Source organism: Sciurus carolinensis, chromosome 8 (genome assembly GCF_902686445.1).
Source record: "Sciurus carolinensis chromosome 8, mSciCar1.2, whole genome shotgun sequence".
NCBI classification, from domain to species: Eukaryota; Metazoa; Chordata; class Mammalia; order Rodentia; family Sciuridae; genus Sciurus; species Sciurus carolinensis.
In genome coordinates this window covers 105816365-105841166 of record NC_062220.1, presented here as the reverse complement: position 1 = coordinate 105841166, position 24802 = coordinate 105816365, and the positions used below count along the sequence as shown (strand labels likewise).

Genomic DNA, 24802 nt, shown 5'->3' with positions numbered 1-24802 from the left:
CACACATACACAGAGATATACTTAATATTATATTAATATGTTATTCAGCCTTTAAAAAGGATATCTTGCCATTTGTGACAACAGGAATCAACCTGAAGGACATTAAGTGAAATCAGATACAGGAAAACAAATACTATGTAATGCAATTGATGAGAGAAATCTAAAACTCAAAAGCAGAGTGTAGTAATGGTTACTAGAGGCTAATGGGAGAAGGAAATGAGGAGGTATTAAACAAAAGATAGAAAGTTTCAGGTATACAAACTAAATTACTTCTAGAGATTTGCTGTACAACATTGTGCCTATAGTTAACAATACTGTACTTACTGTACACTTAAAAATTTGTTAAGATGGGGGATGGGGGTGTGGCTCAGTGGTGAGTACTTGCCTAGGACATGAGGTCCTAGGTTAAACCCCTGCACTATGAACCAACCAACAAAAAATTGTTAACATGGTAGTTCTTATGTTAAAGTGGTCAAGAAAAAGAGAGAGAGAGGAAAAGAGAGGAGAGAAAAGAAAACTACCTTCTATCTGCTTAGGTCACATCCATCCACATTTGGTTCTTTGTAGGAAGAACATACCCAAATCTCTCAAATCCCTTCTTAAGGAAGAGGTGGACTAAAAGCACTTAATTTAGCACTGAAACTGCTAAATTAAATTATTTCTGTCAACATCACACCAGTTTGATCTAAACTATATCTCTCTCCCTGCTATGTATGTGGATGCACTCCACCTCCATAGTTTGGTTTCTTTTTCTTTCATTAAATCATTTGGCATTTTGAAAAAAAAATTGTCAATTTGTGTCATTTATTTAAATTACAAAATAAATGCATGATCAATGCACAGATATTGAAAACAGAAAAACAGAGCATCCACAATTCCACATGAACCTCAACAACTAGACACATAAGCCCAAATTGTGTTGTTTCTTTTAAAAAATGTATTTGATTGTTCTTGTGTTGTATGTTTTATCTCATAGACAGCTTTACAATCACAGAAGCATATGACCTACCAATTCTATATCAATATATATTCTTATAAAATAGAATTCAATAGTTAAATACTCTTTCATAATAACCAAACTTATGTATGTAACAGAAATTACTTAATTAATCTGCTATTCTCAGAAATGCATGTTTACCAGGTTTTTGTTTTTGTGAAGAACCTACAATAAAAACGTTAATATCTTTTGGATTTTTACATTTTTGTATCAAAGAGAAAAAATACTTTAATGATTTTATACTTAATACAAATTCAATACTCTGACAGCAGTCAGATTAGGATTACCAGCAATTTTTCCCTCTACATATTTTTCCACTGATTATAATCATTTTTGTCATATTTTCCAGTTAAAAGAAAATTGTTGTCCTCTGTGTCTTTGTAATTTTATGCTCCTGTGTGACATGAAGTCTGAAGTTTATTAGAAATAAACTTTTTTAAATGAATGATTTGTTCAGTTATCTGCCAGTGTTTCTATTGACATTTTTTTCTTTCTCTTTCTTTTATTTTGTTTTTTGTTTGTGTGTTTGTTTGTTTTGGTACTGAGAACTAAGCCCAGAGACATTTTACCCTACTTAGCTACATCCCTAATCCTTTAAATTTTTTTTTTATTTTGAGACAAGATCTTGATAACTTGCTGACCTTGAACATTCAATCCTCCTGCTTCAACCTTCTGAGTCACTGGGATTATAGGTGTACACCACCACCATACCCAGTACCACATGTTATTTTTAAATTTGATTTGAGAAGTTTAAGTTTTCTTTCACAGAGTAACTAAAGTTTTATAAGCTTATAAACTGTCCTATTGTTTTAATTATTTGGATATTAAATTCTTATCAAAGCAACTCTATGAATTTTTTTATTTATGTTTTAGGCATTATGTTTAGAAAGTTCTTCCCTATCTCTAAAAAATTTCATTTTTCTGTTTTTTCATTATTTTTGTTATTTGGCAGGGTAGGGCATAAGGTGTAGGGGATTGAAACCAGGGTCTTATCCGTGCTAGGTAAGCACTTTATCACTGAGCCACATATCCAGCACTCTTTATTAATTTTAATACTATTTATTTCCAATGAATTTATGAATGAGTTTAACCTTTTCTATTAAATAATAATGTATCCATTCCCATTGATTAAAATACCAATTTTAACACAGAAAATTATATACCATTGAATCAGTTATTGAATTTTCTAATCTATTCCATTGCTCTGTTACTTGAGCATGCCATTATTTTAAACCTTGTCAATTTATAGTGAGATTTTTATATAAATCATCAACCATCTCCACTCTCCCTCATCATTTTCAGTAATTTTGGGTCATGATTACAGATTTATATTTCTAGCTATCCTTTAGAAACATTTTATCAATTGAAACATATTCCTTGGGTTGCAGCTCAGTGGTAGAGTGCTTGTCTAGCATGTCTGAGGCACTGGGTTCAATTCTCAGCACTTCATATATATAAGTAAATAAAAATAGGTCCATTGACAACTAAAAAAATATTTTAAAAAAACATCCTGTCTGTGACACTTCTATTTGAAAGATTTATGTAAGTCCCATTATATTACGTTAACATAATGCTACATATTAGATGTTACATAATTTAAAAATTAGAAATTTATACATTAATGGTAGAAAATCAACACCCTCATAATGTTGAATATCCCTGTTCAATGATACAGTATCTCTTTTTATTCGTTCAACTCTAAATTGCATTTTTCAACATTTTTATTTTTATTTGATATATATTCTCTCTTACATAGTTTCATGCTGAGAGACCATTTTATTGCTTTTGAGAATGAAATTTCTTGCCCATTATATTCTGTATTTATTGCTGATATACAGTAATGCTTCTAATTTTTGTGTATCTATGATCAATCAGTGATTGTACCATTTTTTCAGTTGATTTACATAAATTAGAAATAATAATGGGGTTGCCTTGTTTTTTGATATCTGTTTTGTCTCTTCTGCCTGTGGCCAGAGCATTCATCTCAGAGCTTCCTGCCCACCATAAGCACCTACAAGGGACACTGAGAGCTGTAGGGTTCGCCCTGAGCTCAGAAGACAGAGCCTGCTGCTCCTTACCCTCAGGCCTCTTGCTCCCTCTGCACCCTCCCTGCTGCACTGAGAACAGAGAGGATGCCAAGACCTTCCCCAGCCTCCATAGCCCATGGCCCCTTGGTCAGCATCTGTTAGGCAGGACACTTCTGTGATCCTGATGAATGTCCTTCTTGTGCATTTTTGCCCCTTCTCCATTCTTGCTCCTATAATATCAGGGTCTTCTGGGAGACTCGATCATCCTCACCAGGACACAGGCATGCAGGAATGCTATCCTTCTCAAATTATCATCACCATCATCATCATCCTCATCATCATATCCAAAAGCCTACCTACAGCTACCAGCTATAGCTACTGCTCCCCTTTGTTCAAATTCATCTCAGTTATGCTGCAGAAAGATGAAGAATTGGAAGGCAACCAGGACTGCTTTCTCTGATCTCTGATCTCTGATCTCTCCCTCATCCTCCCTCCCTTTTTCTCTTTCCTGAACCTTGTTCTACCAGGGGACTCACTCAATGGAAATTCTCAGAAGGCCTGGGGAAGTTAGCTCCACCCTGACCTGGCCCTACTCACTCATCTACCTTCTAGTCTGGGCAAAGGGTTTGTTCACATAGGACTCCATCTAATAGAATAAAATTAATGTGGGATTTGGAGGGAAATGCTAACTGAATATCAATAGTTCTTTGGTTTACTATAATATATGAAAATATTGCCCCCAGGATCCTCATGCTTCATGTCCTAATGATAAAGAGGAAATCAAATCACTATAGGCCCCCAAACACATTTTACCTCATCTCGCCTAGTAGCATGTATGGGCTAGTCTTTATGCTTGTAGGATTCTTCCTCTTTGTCCTAAGAAGATCAAGTCGTCAGCCACTTTCTATCCAGATACAGTTTCCTTCTTATTAATTTTGTCTACTGTGATGATCACTTCCTTTGAAAATCTAGGTTTTCTTCTCCTTTGACAAATGACTGTTCCCTTGTGCCTTTTGTTCCAACTTATGTCTGCTCTTCTCAGGAGTGACAGAGATCTGCATGGCTTCTCACTGTTCATCCACCTCTTGACCCTTATTCTTAGTGACTTCCTCCTCATCCTTGAGGACTCAGTTCTCATCTACCCAGACCAGGTTCATTTCTTTATGCTTATTACTGCTTCTTTCCCTTTTAAATAGACAGCACGTACCTATTTCACAACATTCCTTTCTTTCAATATCCAACTGCTTCTTATCTGGTTTCCTAGAAACTTTAGCTTTTGGAATTCTTTTTTATAATCTCTCATTTCCTAGAGTCCATCTTTTCTTAAATTTTATTCCAAGTATCAAGATGATACAATCTAAGTTTTTCCAAAATAATACCCTCCCTCTACTACTTGAGGTCATATTTTCCTACTTTTCTGTAAAATAAGCTTTTCCAATGACCCACATTATTTTATGTGTGTCTGTCCTTAACAGATTCATGATCTCTCCAAGTCTAGAATGTGTTTTCACAGGCAGAATTAACTGGGCTTTTTTTGTTTTTTCTTACTCTCCATTTTCATTTGTATGTAATTAGAATTTCCAGTTATCATTTTTAATTTTAAAGGTCAGGGGTCGTTCTTTTGGGAATATAAGGTCAAAGTCATATATAAATTCAACAAGAAAATTCAATACCACAAAAACATTGTTTCTAATTTTTTAAAATTAAGTGTGATTTATGCTTTTGGGGGCACAAACCAAAAAGGTAAATGCACACTTCTTTCCCTTCTGACCAACCAGGGACAATCCACCTCCCTTGGTGACCCTCCCTGTGATGGGCATGCTCATCTTCCAAACCCCAGGAAGGTTCTACATATTAAGAGGAAGTGTACCACATTTGGAAAAACCCTACTGACAGCCGTGGATGTAGAGGTGGCTCCTGACCCCCAGCCCACCCAATTCCATGCCCTCCTTTCCTGCCAGGCCTCCCTCTGTATTCTTCCACTGACCCACTGCTGGCTGAGCATACAGTCCCTTCACTTCCCTTGGTTAGGCTCCTGGCCCAAAGTACCCTAATCCCTGACCAGATGTTACTATCTGGGGCCATCATCACCATGGGCCTCAGAATCTCTTTTCCCTACTCCCCTCACACCCATTTCTCTCAGACACTCCACTGGGGAAATTAGGAACCTTTCTGAGTGTGATTGACAGAAGTCCATCTGTTGGGATCTGAGAGGTGGGCTTGGTGGACTTTCACCCTGCATTTGTCCTGGTTAACACCTCACCTCACCTTTGACTTTTCACCTGATATGCAAACACCTCAAAAAGTCACCACTCCTTTTAAAATATGTCCTATGACTTCTCTTTCAGGCATCTTCTATAAAGAATAAATAGTTACACCTATATTCATGTGGGTAGGTTTAAACTATTTTTTTAAGTTGAATTTATTATAAGACAGAATTCTTACCTGGAATCAAGTTGCTGAAGTACCATCCACATAAAAAATAAAGGCTCGAATCAAACAGAATCATCCAGCAAACCCAGCCAAATGTCATGCCCCCTGGTTCTGGAGCCCGATACATATTATTCCACTGGATCCCTGGTAGAAAAGGTCAGAGTTAGAATTGCACTCCCTCTTTTACTGTAGATTTTGGTGAGATGAGTTAATAAATTCTGAGGCTCAAGTAAAGCTGAATAAAGGCAAAACAAAAGGAAAGTCAATACCATTGGTTGAACTCTTCAAAGGAAATGTTAGCTTGCTGTGTATACATCTCTTTCAGTGGTGTCAGATAGAGGAAACCTTGGTATCATTTTAATTTCTACCATTTCAAAAAGAATTTAAAGGTCACATTACTTACACCTAGTATTATTTACTCAACTAAAAAATATTCACATTGTGGGAAATTAAGCATTTATTTTTTCATAAATTAAAAAAAGTGTCCTTGAGAACCTAAATTCTTAATTTTAATTTTCTCTGCTCATGGAAAACATGTAAATAGATACAAAAGTTATCTTTTGAATCCTATTTACATGGGAAATATAGGGTGGGAAAGGATTTATTTTCTTACAATGCTTTTGCAATTTATTATAGATTAAAATGTAAGTTTAAAACATTCCCCTTTCAAATTTTTCCTATGATACTAAACTAGAACTCAATAACAATACATGTTTTAGTCCTTATGTACTTGTTGGAATTTGGACCAAAATATTCAAATAGTCTAATAGTGACTACTTTTCTCCTAAATTTCTTGATTTGATTTAATTTAAAGATCAGTTTGAGGAATATAGGAGGAATCATTCAGAATTACTCATCTGTTAAAGACTAATTTAACATGTTTTATTGAAAATGTCAGGGAAACCTAAGAACTGCAAATTAAGTGGTTAATGCAACAATAGCTGGAGTTTCATGGCATATATTTTACCTATCTTTACAAAATACACCCCAACATCATAAAAACATCTAAGAAATTTGTCTATTCTTGATGTGAAGTTTAGTTGTCAGAATGTCAATACAAGTGAAACATTTTGCCAACAATTTTTTTAAAAATGATTTTAAGCCATATTAATAGGAATGAAATACATTTTAAAACTGGAGGAGATAGTTGTGCTCCATTATACACTGGTTACACCGGTACCCAGCAAATAGTAAAGATGAGAACTGACAAATAGATTAATCATTGTCCTATAGAAGAGGGAACTATATGAAAGTAGAAAGGGTGAACAGAGGAACCCTAGAGATGGATCCTAATTCTAATACTCTAGCCAGGTGGAATACAGGGGCACATTTGGAAGATTTTGGAAGGTCCCTATATTGCACATATGTCAGGGATGTGGGAAGGAAGATTCAAGCACTACCTGCGTGTTTGATGGATGATGTCTGCAGCAAAGGCTGCCAGGGTTATTCTTGATTGTTCTCAAAACTGAGGCAACTAGATGGTGGGAGGTACTTTTATCAATAAAACCGAATGTCAGAATCTCCTTCCAAATGCTTCACTTGGTAATGAAGCCTTTCTCCTACATCACTTGCAGCATTCCTATAAATTTCCAAAAACCTGAATCACTGAGGGTCATTTTCTAAAAATGTGCCCTCTTACCTGCCTCTTGTCCTTCCAGGAAGGTAATGAAAAATACTCCTTGTCCAAAGGCAGTTGTCGAGAGGAGGCACTGCCCACAGATAGATGGAATAAGGAGAAAAACAGAATGTTAGTGTTTGATTGGAACCACAGAAAATCCACAATGCCAAATTCAAAGAGAGATACCATGACACCAAAACCATTGCTCCAGGCAATAATTTAAATATCTGAGCCTGAAAGTCTTAGCAGACTGTCAACCCACTCTGAACACTGTGCTAACAAGCTAGTTTTTAATGTTAAAAGGAATTACTTTTCTTTTCTGCAATGCTTGAAATGTCATAAATCCAATGCAGTGTATACAGAAATGTGTAACAAGAAACAGTAGAAAATGGAATAGAGCAATTTACTAGGTTTTTTTTATTATTAAGTGAATGCCCTGGAGCACACTGCAAGCAGACTGATGGAATATGGACATTATTCTACACTAGAAAGAGAGTGTACTGAAGGAAAATGTTATTTTATCTTCAGCGGGGAGGATCTATGTCAGAAAAAAAATAAGAAGTCTATTGAAAAAGCTTCTTACATTTACAAATATAATGTACCAGACTTAGATTTTTTTCAATTGCTAGAAAATATTTGAATATGTAAAAAAATCAAATACTGAATGCGTAGAACCCCTAAATATAAAGGCTGAAATAAAAATGAAAATAACAACATTTGAAATTTAACTCAGCTCATCAATGGGCTCTTTCTACCCACTTCTGAGGGAGAGACACTAAATGGTCCCACTTGTGTTAATTATTCTAAAAATACCTAATTTATACCAACACCAAATTAATAGTCATTACAGATGTGAAATAAGCTAACCAAACCAAAAAGCACATATCAATGGACCAAACATTAATTGAATGGAACCGTTTTTAATTGTACATGCATATCCATGTTGTGTGTACATGGCTAGAAGAAATCACAGCATTCAGTAGTTTATTGGAATTAGAGAAATAATAATTGGGCTTTCACAGATACATTTTACTCTGAGGCTATAAATGAGCATAAGAGTGAGTGATACACTTATTGGGGCTGCCAAAGAATTTCAAAAGCCTTTAAATACTCTTTAGCAGCCCTCTGATTCCAACCAAATCTCCCTGGCACCTCCTCAAAGTGACTCCAGATACACCTCCAAATAGCCTGCAATATAATGAAAACACCTGACCTGCTGGAGGACATAAAGACTTGAGCATAATGCAAATGGGTATAGATATGACACTGACTCCATGAAAGACTGATTTCATAGTGATTTGCTCACCCCTCCCACATTGATTGGGTTCCTACTACATCAGGCACTGGGATTGCCAGGCAATATTCATAAAAATATAAGTGTCTATCTTCTATGTATTTTATATTGCAAACCTGAAAGTATTCTCATTCTTTTTCAGAAGGTACATTTTAATGGATGAGCGATTCTGACATTGCTAATGGAGAGATCTTTCCACTTATGTGATGTAATTCATGATGCATCAAGGAAAAATGCTTATTTTTTACTTCTAAAATGGCTTTAGAAATCTATTTCTTTCCATGCGTGAAACAAAAAGAAACTAAAGCAATATGCATCCTCAAGGATGCCACTGATTTCTCAGAGTCTTCAGAGAGCCCGGGTTATGGGAAAAATGGCAATCCTTAATGGGCTGCCATCCAGCAAGCCACCACAATTTCAGTGAACTACTGCTGTAAGTTTTGCATCTGAGGGTAGAATAAAGCAAGTAGATATCAGCAATCCTGTTTAGATCAGAACATGATAAACTGGCAAGTTGAGGGTGGTGGTTTTGTGTTGTTGGGTAGATCCCTGTTTTATTTTGCACCTTTACAGAACAATTCACTTACCAGAAATGTCTGAATGACAAAACTTAGTTGATTGTGTAAGACCAACAGAACTATGTAGGGCAGAAAGCTGATCATGTATGCGAGGCTGGTGCACAGGGCTGCTGTGTTGGCTTGGCTGAAAAATGCACTCAAGAAGTAACTTAGCATGACAACCGACACCCCAAAATCCAGGAGGAAGAGGAAGATGATGAATGCATTGCTGTAGGTAAAGATGCCACTTGTTTTCAGAATGATGGCCAGAGCAACACTGCTCAAGGTCAGCATGGCCACATTCTCCAGGAACCAAGCCAGGAAGTAAGTCGTTGGATGCACTCCCATCATCCTCAGGTACTGTCAATAAAGGGAAAACCCAGAGTTGTCACAGCAGAGGATACTACAGAAAGAACAGGGAAGCTTGTGAGACAAAGGAGGAGTACCAGTGGAAGGTAAACTGGCATGACTTGCAAATTCAGCCCTAAAATGGCACTTCTGTCCAAAGTTCAGCATGCAATGTCCATGAGCCCCTTACAAGTAGGTCTTTTACCATTTCAGGGGAGAACTGAAATTCAGACATTAAAACAATCTCACCAGTGAGAACAGAGTAGCAAAGGGTAGGGGCTGGTAGCTTAGACCTCAGGTTGGGTCAACTACGGTACCATTATGTTTTCTTATTTACTGAGGGTTTTTTCTCCCCCAACTTCTGTCTGTTTGTGTTAGCTTTTTGTTTTTTAATAAAGACAAAGAAAAAGAAAAGAAATACTAGTGTTTAAGCATCTCAATTCGGAGTATCATTACATAAGCTTTAGAAAATACATTTTTCAAAATATCACTGGTTGAAGTAATACAGACAAAATGATTCCTCCATGAAACATATATGGTTTGCTTATCTACAGTATTTTGTTATCCTTAGGTGTGGTGCTGATGAGTGTGGAAGGAGCACACCTGCCTCTCAGACATACTCTGGCTAGTCAACTGGCTGGAGGCAGCAGGGAGCCCAGCAAGTGGACACTCAGTGGCAGGGGAGAAACACTCATGAGTAGATATGTTGTAAATAGGAAAATGCTAAACAGAGAGGCAGGCACTCTGTGTCACTTGTCAAATTGGAAGAAAAATACATTTGACTTTACCACACTGTTTCGGCATTTTAATAAACACTCAATAAGTAAATGATGTGCATCACTCATCACTGTTCTCCTTGCTCTTCAGGAATCAACAGGCAGTCATGTCTTCACCAGATACTTTTACAACCTCCCATTCTTAAAAGTCAGATGGTTTCAAGTTTTAGCAATATTAGGACAAAAAATTACACGTCTTTATGCAGAGTTCTGAAGAAAGATTAAGATGGAAAGTCTGCTGTCAGGTCTTTCAATGTTTTATGAAAGTTGCTGAATGAGCAACACTGGATGTGTTCTTTCAGCATCATATGCTTATGGTTGGTTTTCTTCCCTCTCAATAAGAACTATCTGCTAAAATCTGGCAACATTTCAGACTGCAACATAACCTGATGTTCCTGGAACAGGGACTCAGTGAGATCACACATAGGAGCCCCAGCAGAGAGGGGAGAGAAAAAACAGAGAGGCCTGAGCATGTCACTGCCCAGGATTCATTTCCAAAGTCCTCAGCCAGACCCTCCCTGTCTCACAAGCAAGGTTAAGGCCATTTACCTCTTCTATCTGGATCTCCCGCTCGTAAACCAGTTTTCGGACCATGCTGGCCACTGACACCATCCAAGTCAACATCATTATCAGAGGAAAAAAGAAACCAACATTGTTCAAGAATCTGTAAGGGCATAATTGAGTCAGCATTAGAGGGCAAGAGAAATGATTCTATTCATAGTCATGCCCATGAGTACTGCACCCATCTGAGCTTTTTAACATCATCTTACAAGCTGCCATGCAACTTCAAAGTCTCAACAGGTCTAGGACCTATGTAAGACTGCTGTGATTGGTGTTTCTACTCTGAAGGCATATAAAAGCCTGAAGGTGATCCACACAGGAGACACATTTGGCTCAAAGTCCCTCAAGTAGACGTAACCCAACTCAAATCTTCTGACACCTGCATAGACAGCACAGGTCAGAGAAAGGAAAGAGGTCATTGATCCATGACTATAATTTCTCCCATTTTAATGGTCACCATTTTCTATCCTCACTTAATGATACCAATTGATCATTTGCAAAATTATCATTTGCAAAATATGCAAAAATTAGCAAATGATATCTTCTTATTTCTCCAACATTCACCTTTCAAATAATTCTAAGTTGGCTGTATTTTTAATACACATCTAGGACACCATTTATGTCATGTCCCTAAATCCAGTAGGAAGTTTTCAATGGTTTTCCTTCCTGACTGTTCAGCTGTGCTTGATAACACTGACCACATTGCTCATTTACTCCTTCTCTCTCCTCTTAGCTTTCAGAACAACTCTTGGCTATCCGCCACTGCTAGGTACCTTCTCAGTCTCCCTAACAACTTCTCCTTCACCTGTCCTTTAAATTTGGATATTTTAACCTCAATCTAGGGAGAACTGCTGGGCCCTCTGTCTTCTCATCCCAAAGTGAGCCCTAAATGCACACATCAATTATTTTATCCATCACTCAAACCAACCAAAGGTACAAACCATATTAATGGGCCTGTGACATATAGATGAACCAAATAGAAAGAGGCCCTGCCATTAAAGAACCCCTCATTCTAACATATGGCAGGGGACATAAAATCAACCAATAAGCAAAGAGATATGTCACACAGAGTCAGGATGTGACATATGCTGTGAGGAGAAAAGCAGTACTTGCCACAAACAAGAGAAGGGACAGGTTTTAGACACGGGCATTAGGCAAGGTCACCATGGAAGAAGTATTTACATTGGGAGCAGATAAAGTGAAGAAATAAGTCACGTGGGTATCTTTAGGGAGGTGGCTTCAGGTGAGGAGAGGAAAGTGCCAGGGACAGAGATGGGAGCAGACCCAACTCCGTCAGGAATAATCAAACCATCCTGAATTAGCAGGCTATGGGGTCTAAGCACCAGCTGGGCCCAGATAATGCAGGGACCTTTGCACGTCATGGTAAGTTCTGAATTTTAGTGAATAAACAGAGGATACCAAGGAAGAATTCAAAGAAAGAGACAGGGAAATAGTGAGGTGGTAAAATTAGATATATGGTTTTTAAAAAGAAAACACTAAATGTAATACAACAATGGTCTATGGGTCGGGGAGGTCTCTGGAAAGAGGAGTGGGGACACTATAGCAGGCATGAGCCATCTGGAGAGGTGACAAGGGAGCCATTACAGATGTTGGCCTGGAGAAAGGGAAGAGTTCAGATGGGTCCCTGCTGTGCTGGCCTCCAGAGCCCCATCGGCCCTCTCCTTCAAAGCATTAACCACAATATGGAACCTGCTCAGTCTACGGGTGTCAGCCTCTCATGCTAGAGGCTCAGGTGACAGGGGACAGCTTCTCACTGCACCTATTCTCTTAACAAATGGCCTGCCACAGAGTGGAAGCCAAATAATTGTTAATAAATAAAGAAATAAAAAAAGGAAAAGTAGCCTTTTTTTTCATTTTTTTACTTATGACAACTGTTCTGAGTGGTCGAAATGGAGAATCACATTTTTAAGTTAAACACAGATAACTAGTACATTATATAGTCACTGTGTGCAGATGGTGGCACGGTGTTTCAGATTTCAGTTTTGTGAATTTTCCAGAGTTGTTTAATTATCACTTTTGTACTGTTCAGAGCAGGTAGAGGTCTTTGCTGGGAAGCACCATCCATCCAACAAATGTCATCTACTCTAGTAGAATAACATAATTTACCACAAAGATGAAACTTAGGGGACCTGTAAAGTTGAAAATAACTAATATTCAGTTTACCTAGGGGTTGAAAAAGTTTGTTCATGAACTTCCTCTTTTTCACTTAATGGCCAGTGGAGTTACAGTAACTGAACTCTATTCTTGTATTACCTCAAGTCTTTCAAAAGATTCAATGAGTATCATGTCCAAATCTTACCTAAGATTCTACTCTCAAGTAAGTTTTTGCCTCAGAAGTCATTTTGGTCAGAATTCCATGCTATGTACCCTGTGGACCCTTGAACCTTTGTCAAGGAGAAAGACACCAGAGGCTTGGAATTGGAATTGGACCAACCCAAACCTGAGGAACAACTGCCTCAGGTCCCCAAGCAAGTCTAAACACTCTGCACACATGTGTCTGACAAAGGACATTTGGCAGAAAGTGAATAGTATGAAAATTGGAGATGAGAAATGATAAGACATGAGAGTTTACAATGCAGCTCTTTTATTTACTTCTGGAAACTAGTCCAAAATCAACGAGAGAATGGGAAAAAAACTTAGATCATGCAGTTTTGTTAAATGCTTGGAAGAGACACCCAAGTATTTGAAATCACACAGAAATGTAAATTACAGAGATATCAAAAGCAAAACCACCTCTCCCATCAAAAATACACTTCTCAAAAATGGTCCACCCTAAGAAGAAATATGCACAGTAGCAGGTGGTATGTGGGTGTCAAGCAGTACATTAAGTGGGCAGTGTGAGGAACCACCCTACTCCTAGACCCTATTTCCAGGGAAACAGAATAGAGGACTCTGTGAAAAATCCACATATGTGAAGGAGGCATTCATCTTCATGGCCACGAAAAAGAGTCTTTGAGCTACACAATCAGTAATGTCACCTGGTCCTCACCATTAATAGGGAACTTCTTGCAGACACCTGGTGAGGAATTTCCAGTTCATTCCAGATAATTAATAATTGCAGCAACAAAAATCTAGCACGATATCTCTACCCACTAAGAAAGGGTTGAGAGTTGCACAGTCATTAACAAATGCATGAGAAAGGATGGTGGCATGGAGCACATAAAAAGAGTGAAAATATTTTCTGCTATCAATTTCAAAATATTCACAAAGGCAAGTTCCTCTACCTAGACCTACTCCATCATCTTCCTTCCCTTCTGTTTTGTTTTTCTTCTTCAGGGATTTCTGTTACATGAATTTCTGTTCCTTGTGTTTCTTGTGAATAAAAAAAAAAAAAGAATCCTATAGAGCAAAATTGCTAGAATTTAGTAATGAGAGGGCAGGATACCAAAATGATGTGAAATGTAAACTGGAAGAACGTAGAAGGATATAAATGGAAAAATATACACATCAGATAGACAATGATAAAACTGGAAGAAATACACAGGCAACCAGATATTGTACAAAATAATAAATCAAACTACATAGAAAATAGGTAGGAGAAATACCACTAAAGGAAACAAAGAGTTTAAAAGAATTAGGAATAAGGAAAGAAAGAAATTTCTGTATCTTGGCATGGATTATCATAAAAAGATCTAATGTAAATTTTGATCTTACAGATATTACTTTTCATATTGAATCCATAAATGTTCCCCCATTATTCAATATTATGCCTTCAAACCACTTGACTGCATTTATTCTACTGTTTTAAAGCATTAACTGGAATCATTCTATATTTGCTTTCCTAGCTCAGGTTTACATTTGCTCTTCTTGGTCCCTCTTTCCCTTCTTGCCTCAAATACCTCCATACCCATCTTTTTCTCCTTTTTACCTTGGTTTGTATTATCATTTTCTGTATTTTCTTTTCTCTTTGTTTTTATTCTTTGCCCTACTCAGCTCCTAGTAATTTTACTATCTTTAGTGACTAATTTCTCCACCATTCCAGAACATTGTTAAGATTTTATACTTGGAATAGTGGAACTGTGGAGAATATTTTTCATGAATTTGTTCCCTGCTAAGCCTTATTTTCACATGGCTTTACTCTGAAGTGATTGCAGTTAGTAGAGTTTAGTGTCTTCTCTCAAAGTGGTGCTGATACTGGGAACTGGAGAGGATACACATTGAGAGGGAGCATCAATACCTGAATATCCTCCCAGTCCTGGGCAGTGAAGAGTGATAAAAAATCATCTCCCTATAATAACATTGAATGTAATGGTCTCATCTTTCCAGTCAAGTCTTAGATTAACAAAATGGATTTTTAAAAAAGACACAAACATATGTTGTTTGTAAGACTCAGCTTACAGACAAGAACCCATATGTGGAAAGTGAAAGGACTGAAAAAGCTATCCCATGCAAATGGAGACATAAAGCAAGCAGGAATGGCTGTTCCCATACCGGACAATGTAAACTTCAAGCCAAAATTAATCAGAAGAGACAAAGAAGGTCACTTCGTATGGATTAAGGAAATCATTTTATAACAAGATATGATTATAAATATTTATGCCCCCATATCAGCGTACTTATGTACATAAAACAAACTGTGCTCTTATAAAGGATCAAATAGACCAGAGTACAAAATACTGGGTAACTACAACACACCTCTTTTACCAATAGATAGACCATCCAGACATATGTAAACTAAGAACTCCTCAGAACTAAAAAGTACTATCAGTCAAATGCACCTAACAGACATATATAGAATATTTCATCCATCAACAACCAAATTCACTTTCTTCTCAGTGGTACATAGAACTTTCTTAACATCAATATTGTAGGACATAAAACAAGTTTTTAAAAATACCAATAATATAAAGATAATTCTTTGCATGCTATCAGATTATAATGGAATGAAATTAGAAAACAAGATTAAAAACAAGTCACTTTAAAACATGGAGATTAAGTAATACACTTTTGAATGAGGAATGGATCATAAAAGAAATTGAGAGAGAAATAAAAAATTTCTTAGAAACAAATAAGAACAGAGATACAACATATCAAAATATCTAAGACTATATGAAGACAGTTCTAAAAGGAAAGTTTATACCATTAAGTACCTACATTTAAAAAAAAATGGAAAGAGCCAAAATATATCTAATGTTGCTCCCCAAGGCCCTAGAGGAAGAACAAACTAATTCCAAAATCAGTAGAAGACAGGAAATAATTAAGATCAGAGCCAAAATTAATAAAGTTGAGAATAAAAAGATGATACAGAGGATAGATGCAACACAGAATTGATTCTTTAAAAAGATAAACAAGATTGATAAATTCTTTATGTGTTTCTATAAAGCCCCAATTTAAAATTCTATAAGTAGATAGAAGGAAGACAAATAGAGTAGAGGAAGGGGAACAGGGAGAGAGACCAGGAGAGGATAAGAGGAAGAACTGAAAACCACAGTGGGCCAATATATCCCATGCACGTATGATTATGTCAAAATGAGTTGCAATTATATGTATAACTACAATGTACTAATAAAAACATTTTTAAAACAATCTATTGGAAAATAGTAAGTTTGTAAAGCTAGAATACATTTAAGGGATTCCATAAAAGAAAACATAAATTGTGCATGAAGTTTCGTCTATATCACAGAAAACTGTTCCAGAATGGCCAATGATGAAATACATTCTAGTAAATTTATTTACTTTTCAAGTTACTGGCACCTGGTCAGAATTACCAAGTCAGATATGAGAGAGAATATCAAGATGCCTCGGTATTCTCCACAGTAACACTAAAGGCCAAGATATTAAGGAAAGTGTGGGCCAAGGAATTCATACCTAGCCAAGATGTCTTCTAAAAACAAATGCACCAAAGAGTTCTAATTATGTAAGAGCACATTATACTATCTTATGAGATCATCTTAAGGAAAGTGCTAGAAGACAACTTCAGCCCACTACATGATGACTAGCACATTACAGTGAAAGGGTTAATGGTAAACAGTGAATATGTTTTACAGTAAAAGAAAGAAAAAAAACAAAAATGTAAATTAAAGTGCCCAAGTAGATTAGAAATGTCACATTCCCTAAATGTAAGAATAATATGAAAAACAAATGGAAGGAAAGGGGAAGTGAATCAGGGAGGAAAAGTCAACCTGTACAAGAAAAAAACCAAAGGCTGTTTTTTCATATTGGCAAATGTAGGATATAAATGTCTTGAATAATAGGGAAGATGACATTAAGTAAAACAGTAATATCAGCTAATATCACAGAGTGGAGAAAAGAAAGTTTATGATGAAATCCAATACTTTGTTTTATTGCTCAAATAAAGGGTTGATATTAGAGAGAGAGAGAGAGAGAGAGAGAGAACTAAAAGAAAGTACTTTAGAAAAGCTTTAAATTAAATGATAGTTGAGGCAAAGGCATAGCAAGCAAATGGAAATACCAAATAAAGTAAAATAGTAAAGAAAGAAAGTAAACAGATGAAGGAAGAAAAAGAAGAGAGTAAAAAGGCAGAGTTCATCATTTTAAAATCAGCAAAGTTAGAATTCTGACCCCAAAGAGTTAAATAAGACCCAAAACACAGTTTTGCATAGTGATGCACAGAGACACAGAGCACCAAAGTTCAAGAATGGAGCACAGTAGAAAAGAGACAGGGACATCCAAGTAATGGGGACCATAACACACCTATCTCACACTATCAGAGATCAAGACAGCATAAATTAAACATAGATTCTAAAGAGCAAAACTGGCAAAAATCAAATTCTCTACCTTAAAATAGCAAATTAGAAATTCTTGTCTAGTACCTATAAATCCATCACAAAAGTAGAATATGTATTCGTTGACAAAAAAAAATGCCATAATCCACAAGGACCTCGGAATCAGACCAGAGACCCTGCATCTTATAGAAGAAAAAGTAGGTTCAAATCTTCAACATGTCAGCTTAGGATCAGACTTCCTTAAAAGGACTCCCATAGCACAAGAAATAAAAACAAGAATCAACAACTGGAATAGATTCAAACTAAAAAACTTTCTCTCAGCAAAGGAAACTATCAGTAATGTGAAGAGAGAGCCTACAGAGTGGGAGAAAATCTTTGCCACTCATACTTCAGATAGAGCACTAACAGAATATAAAAAGAACTCAAAAAACTCTACACCAAGAATACAAATAATCCAATCAACAAATGGGCTAAGGAAATGAACAAACACTTCACAGAAGAAGATCTACAAGCAATCAACAGATATATGAAAAAATGTTCAACATCTCTAGTAATAAGAGAAATGCAAATCAAAACTACACTAAGATTCTGTCTCACCCCAATTAGAATTATTGAGATACAAGCAACAATAGGTGTTGGCGAGGATGTGGGGAAAAAGGTACACTCATACATTGCTGCAAACTAGTACAGCCACTCTGGAAAGCAGTGTGGAGATTCCTCAGAAAGCTTGGAATGGAACCACCATTTGACCCAGCTGTCCCACTCCTTGGTCTATACCCAAAAGACTTAAAATCAGCATACTACGGAGATACAGCCACTTCAATGTCCATAGCTGCTCAATTCACAATAGCCAGATTGTGGAACCAACCCAAATGTCCTTCAATTGATGAATGGATAAAGAAACTGTGGTATATATACACAATGGAATATTACTCAGCCATAAAGAATGATAAAATTATGGCATTTGTAGGCAAATGGATGAAATTACAGAATATCATGCTAAGTGAGATAAGCCAATCTCAAAAAACCAAAGGACGAATAATCTCGCTGATAAGCGGATGATGACACATAATGGGGGGTGGGAGGGGTTAGTGTTAGGGTTAGGATTAGGGTTAGGGAGAGGGGCAAGAATGGAGGAAGGAAGGACTGTATAGAGGGAAAAGAGGGGTGGGAGGGGTGGGGGGAAGGGAAAAAATAACAGAATGAATCAAATAACATTACTCTATGTAAATTTATGATTACACAAATGGTATGCCTTTACTCCATGTACAAACAGAGAAACCACATGTATTCCATTTGTTTACAATAAAAAAATAAATAAAATAAAATAAAAGGTAGGGATTGATAATAATGAAAAAAAAAATGCCATGATCCAAAGTGGAAACAATGTTTTTAACTGCAATGTAAGACTAAGGATTTAGCAACTGAATTTGACAATTTAACATATGATGCAATTGTTTGATTTTGTTGATCTGATAGGTAAAAATATGCTATCATGAAATAGTTTAAAGTTTAATATTACTTATTATCAGCAAACTTTTTATATGTTTGAAAGTTCCTGAGAATTTCCATTTGGAAGCTAATTAAGAAGGTTTATTTAAATAGCTCTTGGATCAAAGAGAAAATGGAAACTCATATTACAAATATCTAGAAAACAGTAAACTTTTAATTGCAGGTCAGAATGGGACACGGTCAAATCACCAGTCAAAAGAAAGGTCATCTTCTTAGATAACCGCATAAATTTAAGGGAAAAGCACTAAAATTACTAACAATTAGTCTCAAGTTATAAAGAAACAATATGTTAGAAGAATATAAAATAAAAGAAATAAAATGAAAGAAATAGTGAAAGTAGAAAAGAGGAAAAAAAGAGTCAATAAAGTCCAAACAGAGCTCTTTGAAAAAATAAAAATAAAACAAGAAAAGAGTGAAATAAATGTGCACATAATGAATTTTTAAAATGCAGGAAGGATGTAGAAAAACCAAGTAACTACAGGAAGAGAGAAGGAGGGCTGAGAAAGTGGGAGAATGGAAAATGAGAAAGGATTGCATTTTTTTACTTCATTCTCTCTCCGGATTCTTAATAATTGCACGGGGTTGGTGTTTAAAGCAGAAGCATTATATGGCACCACCAACTTCTTCACTGGGCAGAGGTTCTGAGGAGGCCCTTTGATGCTTGCCCTGTGGGAGTCCCCAGCATACTGTGATGCTGCCACAGGACCTTAACCAAGAGGCCCAACTCATGGGGTCATCGGATCTTGGGCTTTCAGCCTCCAAAACTGTGAGCTAAACAAACCTCTTTTACATCACCCAGCCTCAGGTATTGTTAGAGCAAAAGAAAATGGACTAATACAATATTAAGTACTTTTTCCATTTTCTCCACTCTTGATAATCATTTATTCATAAAACTAACAATAAAAAGAATGTATTAAAGTCAGGAATGTCTAAGTGGCCTCAGAAATAAGATTGTCCTATTATCAGGGGAGCATGGATCAAACTAGTAATACATTCCAGAATTTTTTTTTTTTTGTATTTATCTCTATTCTGGAACTCACATAACAGCACTACTTCACAATTAGAAAAATTAAACTCTCTTATGTATTTAAGCTTTTTAAAAGGATACTCTGATCTTCATAAACATTTAATTGTCACTTCTTTTTCTGCAGCTGGCACCTCCTTGATTTACACTTTAATAACCCTTGTTAATCATGTTTCATCTGTTGCTTGCTTCTATTAGCACCATCCAGTGAGTTCAAAGACAGAAAAGTGATGAATCAAAACTGCACTATAGGAAGAACCACACAGAGAAACTGGTTCTTGTTCCTGTCAGTCAGGATGCCAGACTTTGATTTAAATGAGAGGTGGTGGCCAATTTCCTTCCCCACTTCTTACCTCACTGCCTCTGCTCATTCCTCTCCTCCCTGCCTCTCTCCCCTCACCCCATCACCATCAATTCTGGGAGAGCCCCGAAGGAGGCTGGAGGACCACTATAGGGACAGACCAGACTGGTGTGCTTGACCTCTTGCTTCCTCACTCACTACCTTTCCTTGTTTCGCCTCCTTCAGAAAAATGAGAGGGCAGATTGCTGCTGTGCCCACTGCCTGTCAGTTCCATTTTCCACAGCCTTCCTCAACATGACCACTGGAGTCTGTTATGGTTTGTGACGTGGATGGGAGGGAGGACCAGGAGAGGGGAGAGTAAGGAGCATGGGGGCTCATTTTAGGCTGTGTGCAGTTATATATGGAAGTACGTGCATGCCCCAACCATAAGGAAAGGGGAACCTAGATGTTCTTTCTCTATTGTTCCTACTTTATGTAACTCACTCAGGAGAACCAGGGAGAAGGAAGGATGCCCACATGCATCCAGACCTCTAAATATAACACCATTTGAAACCATCAAATCAATCCTGACTGTCAGCATCAGTAGCTGGAAGAACTTTCTGACAAGCTGCCCGAAACAGAACAGGCTGCCACCCAGAGCATCCGGGCTTCTCAAAGCACTTTGCATGGTCCTTTCACAAGTCTGGGCTTCTCTCAAGTATGATGATTTGCTGTGTACTACAAGCTAATCAGGTTGCACATCAGCAATCAACATCCCATTCAAGGGGAGGAGATGGAACTTCAAAACTGTCAAATCATTGGTCTGAGATCCTGCAACCAGCAAATGCAAAACTGGAAACCAAAGGTTTTCCTTTTTTTTTTTTTTTTTATTTTTTTGGGGGGAGGGTGCTAGTTCTCACATCATTCCAAGTCAGAGACTCTAAAGGGATTCCAGAAGCTCAAAAAAGATCATACAACCTTAAAAAACAACACTCACTCCAGAGTTCAATATTTGTGAAGAGGCAGATTTAAGAACTGTAATTCAGACTCCTTGTCAAGGAGTTCTCCTATATTTTGTTTGTTGGGTAAAGGCATGAAGCCAGTCAGATTAACCCATTCTTGCCACTCTCAGACCCTGTGCAAACAGTCTTTCTCCCTTTCCTGTCCTTTTTAGAGTTATGAATCCATGTTACCTATTGTGTCAAGCATTGAGTTTCTTAAGCTCAAGAATTGTGTATTGTTCATTTTTGAATTCCACCCAGCACCTAGAAAAATGCATGTCTATAGTGGGCATGAAGAAAAACAAAATGTCTTTCGAGCAAATGAATGGAGGAATAAGTATACAAGTGAATGAAAGGACTGACATAATATATCAGGGGCAGAGCATGTGGTAATTCTAAATAAGGGTGCTTCGGAATTTGGTGAGAACTATTCATTCCATTAGGGAACTGTACCATCTGTTACAAAACAATTAGCATCTCTGGCCCTCAGGCACTAAACATACATCGCCTCTGTTGTGACCATGGATATTGTCACAAATGTCCACACCTCAGGTTAAGAAGTGCTCCCAGCAGCTTGGGAGGCTGAGACAGGAGGATCATGAGTTCAAAGCCAACCTCAGCTAAGCAACTCAGTGAGAGACCTGTCTCTAAATAAAATACAAAATAGGGCTGGGGATGTGGCTCAGTGGTTGAGTACCCCTGAGTTCAATCCCTGGTACCCCTCCCCCCAAAAAAGTGCTGCTGTTAGTAATTAGAACACATTAAAAGAAATTTAAAAACCATTAAGTAAAAAGATTAAGATGCAAAAACTGTATGTGTGTGTGCGTGTGTGTGTGTGTGTGTGTGTGTCCAAACATTGGATGTACATATAGACACTTGGAAGAAATATAACAAATGGTAAACCAACCAACAAACAAAAAAAGAAGTGCTGCTGAATCTGAACTTTAATAGGGATACAAGAAAATGTGCCAGACTTTCCAACACAGTGAAGTGAAATGGAAGCTGCTCTTGACTCTTGATTAAGAATCCTTCACAAAGTGCTTAAAATAAAAGGGCATTAATAGCTCATCAGGAAATTGGAATGAAGGCCACAAAGATGTCATGAGACCTTGGGGCAGATAACCAACCTGAGTCTCAATTTTTTTCAGCTGTGCTTATAAATTTCTTAGAGGAAAGATGAGACTCCAGTGTTTGGAAATGTGATACTATTTTAAGGGAGGGGTTACTATTGCTGTCATTGGGGGAAAGAACCCAGAGAAGCTGAATAAATGATTCCCTGAGTCTTTAATAAGACATCTCCTCCACCTCCTCCTCCTGTAGCAGGGAGATGAATTCATAAGAAAGGTGGGACTTGAGAAAGGCTAGAAAGTTAAAGAGTATATTCCTCCTACTTCCCATCATAATAATGTCACCAACCAATTACATGGTGTTTAGTCCCACTCAGTGGGACAGGACAATATGGGCATGGAAAGGAGGCTTCCAATAGTTCTCAGGGTACCAGGAATATGAACTTCTAAGAAATAAGGCTATCAACAAATAAAAAGCAGGTGTTTACTAAGGTTTCTTGAAGTAAAGTAAAAGGAGAAGGAACATTCAAAATGTATAAAACTTAAGAGGTTCTCTCACAGGTCTGTTGTGGAGCAAGGTGATTTTTTTTAAAGTAGGAATTCAACATTTTGAGCATGATTCTTAGTAAAAATCCTTTATTCTCCACTCCTCCCAAGAAACATTCAGGTCCAGATGCTGGGACTCTGGGAGCTGTCACTCATTTGGAACCCAAAAGTTCAATTTCTGTTTCTCTCAGACCCAAATCCAGGATGCTGTAAGTTGAAGGAGTCAAAAGGCAGAGGTAGAAATCACAGGCACATTTTGAAAGAGATACTCTTTTTTCATAGAAAAGAATTTCAGAGTATTCCTGTGGATTTTGTTTTCTGAAAACTTTCTTAGTGGGCTTACTCTTTGAGGCAATAGATTAACATTTGAAATCCTTTATATTCATGAAGAATGATACAGTTCCAATCATAAATTGTTCCTATCAATTATTATGTGTCTGTTTAAATAAAAAAAAAACTGTCCTTGTAATAACCATCCATGAATTATGGAGCTGATGGGAACATAAAATTTCACAAAGTCCTGCTCCCTATACAACTCTGCAGTATCAACCTAATAATTACCAATGTGTGCCTCTCAAAACTGTGGGTCCATGGGTACATGGAGAGAGAGGAAGAGAAAGAGAGAGAAAGCTCTTCAAGCTCTGGGTTCAAGGAAGCTGGGAAATTCTTAAATAGATGAACTTTATAATCATGAATGAACTGCAAGGTTTCTACCTATGAGCCAGATCCTGCATTTGTTGAGGCCTCTTTTTCCCTCGATTAATCAAAAACACAATTTCCCCCCTCTCTTACATATTTTCAGTTTTCGCTCTTACTGAACTATTACCATTAGCATCCTACACTTTTTAAAGAGAACATCTTCTGTTCAAATGGCCATCTGTTAGCACAAAAAGACCCGGCTGGACACAAACTTCATGAATCATCTCAACTTTTTACTCAGGAATGGAGTTTCACGCCTCTGATGGACCCACTTTCTTGTTGGAAAATGAACAACTGAACAAAGAAGGGGACTGGGCTTATACTGGTTACACTGGGAAGTTAGTGAATTAATGAGTATGTCAGTCTGGGCACTCAGGAATTTGGAGTCTGTTTTACTGGGCAAGATGGGAGGGGTTCTGGGGTCAGTGGTCAGTCTCTGGGATTTATCTTTACTAGGCCTAATGGAGGGCTTGGGGTCAGTGGTTGGTATCCGGAAAAGGATTTGTTTAGGGAAGGATCAATGCTTTGCTCTCTTCCCAGAGACTGTTTCAGACTTGATAAATATTTCCTCCCTGGGGCCTGTCTTATCACTGGGAAAGGATCAATGTTTTGCTTTCTCCCTTATTCCCTTTCCCCAGGCCACATTATTTTGTGGTTTGTCATTTTCCTTGTCCAACACCCTCTATCCACTGCCTATGTCTCTCTTTCCATTTATAGCAAAACTCCTGAGAGCTGTCTGAATGTAGTCTCCAATTCTGCTCCTCCATGTCTTTTATGTGGACTCCAATCTGGTTCTCATTCTCACTACATCATGAAGCTGCTCTCAGCAAAGTCCCCCATGGTGCACATATCTACTGCTGAAGCCAACAGTCAACTGCCCCCCTTCATCTTATTTACCCGTGAGCCACACTCTTGAACACTCTCCCTTCCTGCAGTCACTCTTCTGCTTGGCCTCCAGGACTCCTTACTCTGTAAGCTTTCCTCCGACCTCAGTCTCCCTTCCTCCCTGACCACTTTGTGGTGGGGCAGCCACAGGACTGGTCTTGGGCCCTCTTTTTTTCTCTGGCTACACTCCCCTCCCATGGTAACACCATCCAATCTGAGTTCTAAATACCATTGAAATGATAAAGACTCTAATGTGTCCAGCTGGATCTAATCAGGCTCCTAAAGACATCTCTTTTTAACATTTCCTTTAGGTTTCTAAAAGCAATTATACATGTTTAAGACTGAGCTTGTATTCTTTCCTCCAAATCTTCTCTACCCACAGTTTTTTTCTTTCAGAGTTAAAGATAATTCCAGTGATCCAGTTCCTTAGACCAAAATAGGTAAGTCTTCCTTGACACCTATTATATACC

At 37.5% G+C, this 24802-nt stretch overlaps 1 protein-coding gene across 1 annotated transcript in view; it reads right to left on the bottom strand.

Moving 5' to 3' along the window:
• The window catches only part of Abca13 (ATP binding cassette subfamily A member 13), a 475698-nt gene that overhangs the window by 285642 nt on the left and 165254 nt on the right, over positions 1 to 24802 (bottom strand). The window contains 4 exon segments of the mRNA XM_047562044.1: positions 5470 to 5601; positions 7097 to 7166; positions 8957 to 9286; positions 10600 to 10714. Coding sequence (XP_047418000.1) covers positions 5470 to 5601; positions 7097 to 7166; positions 8957 to 9286; positions 10600 to 10714 — 647 coding nt within the window.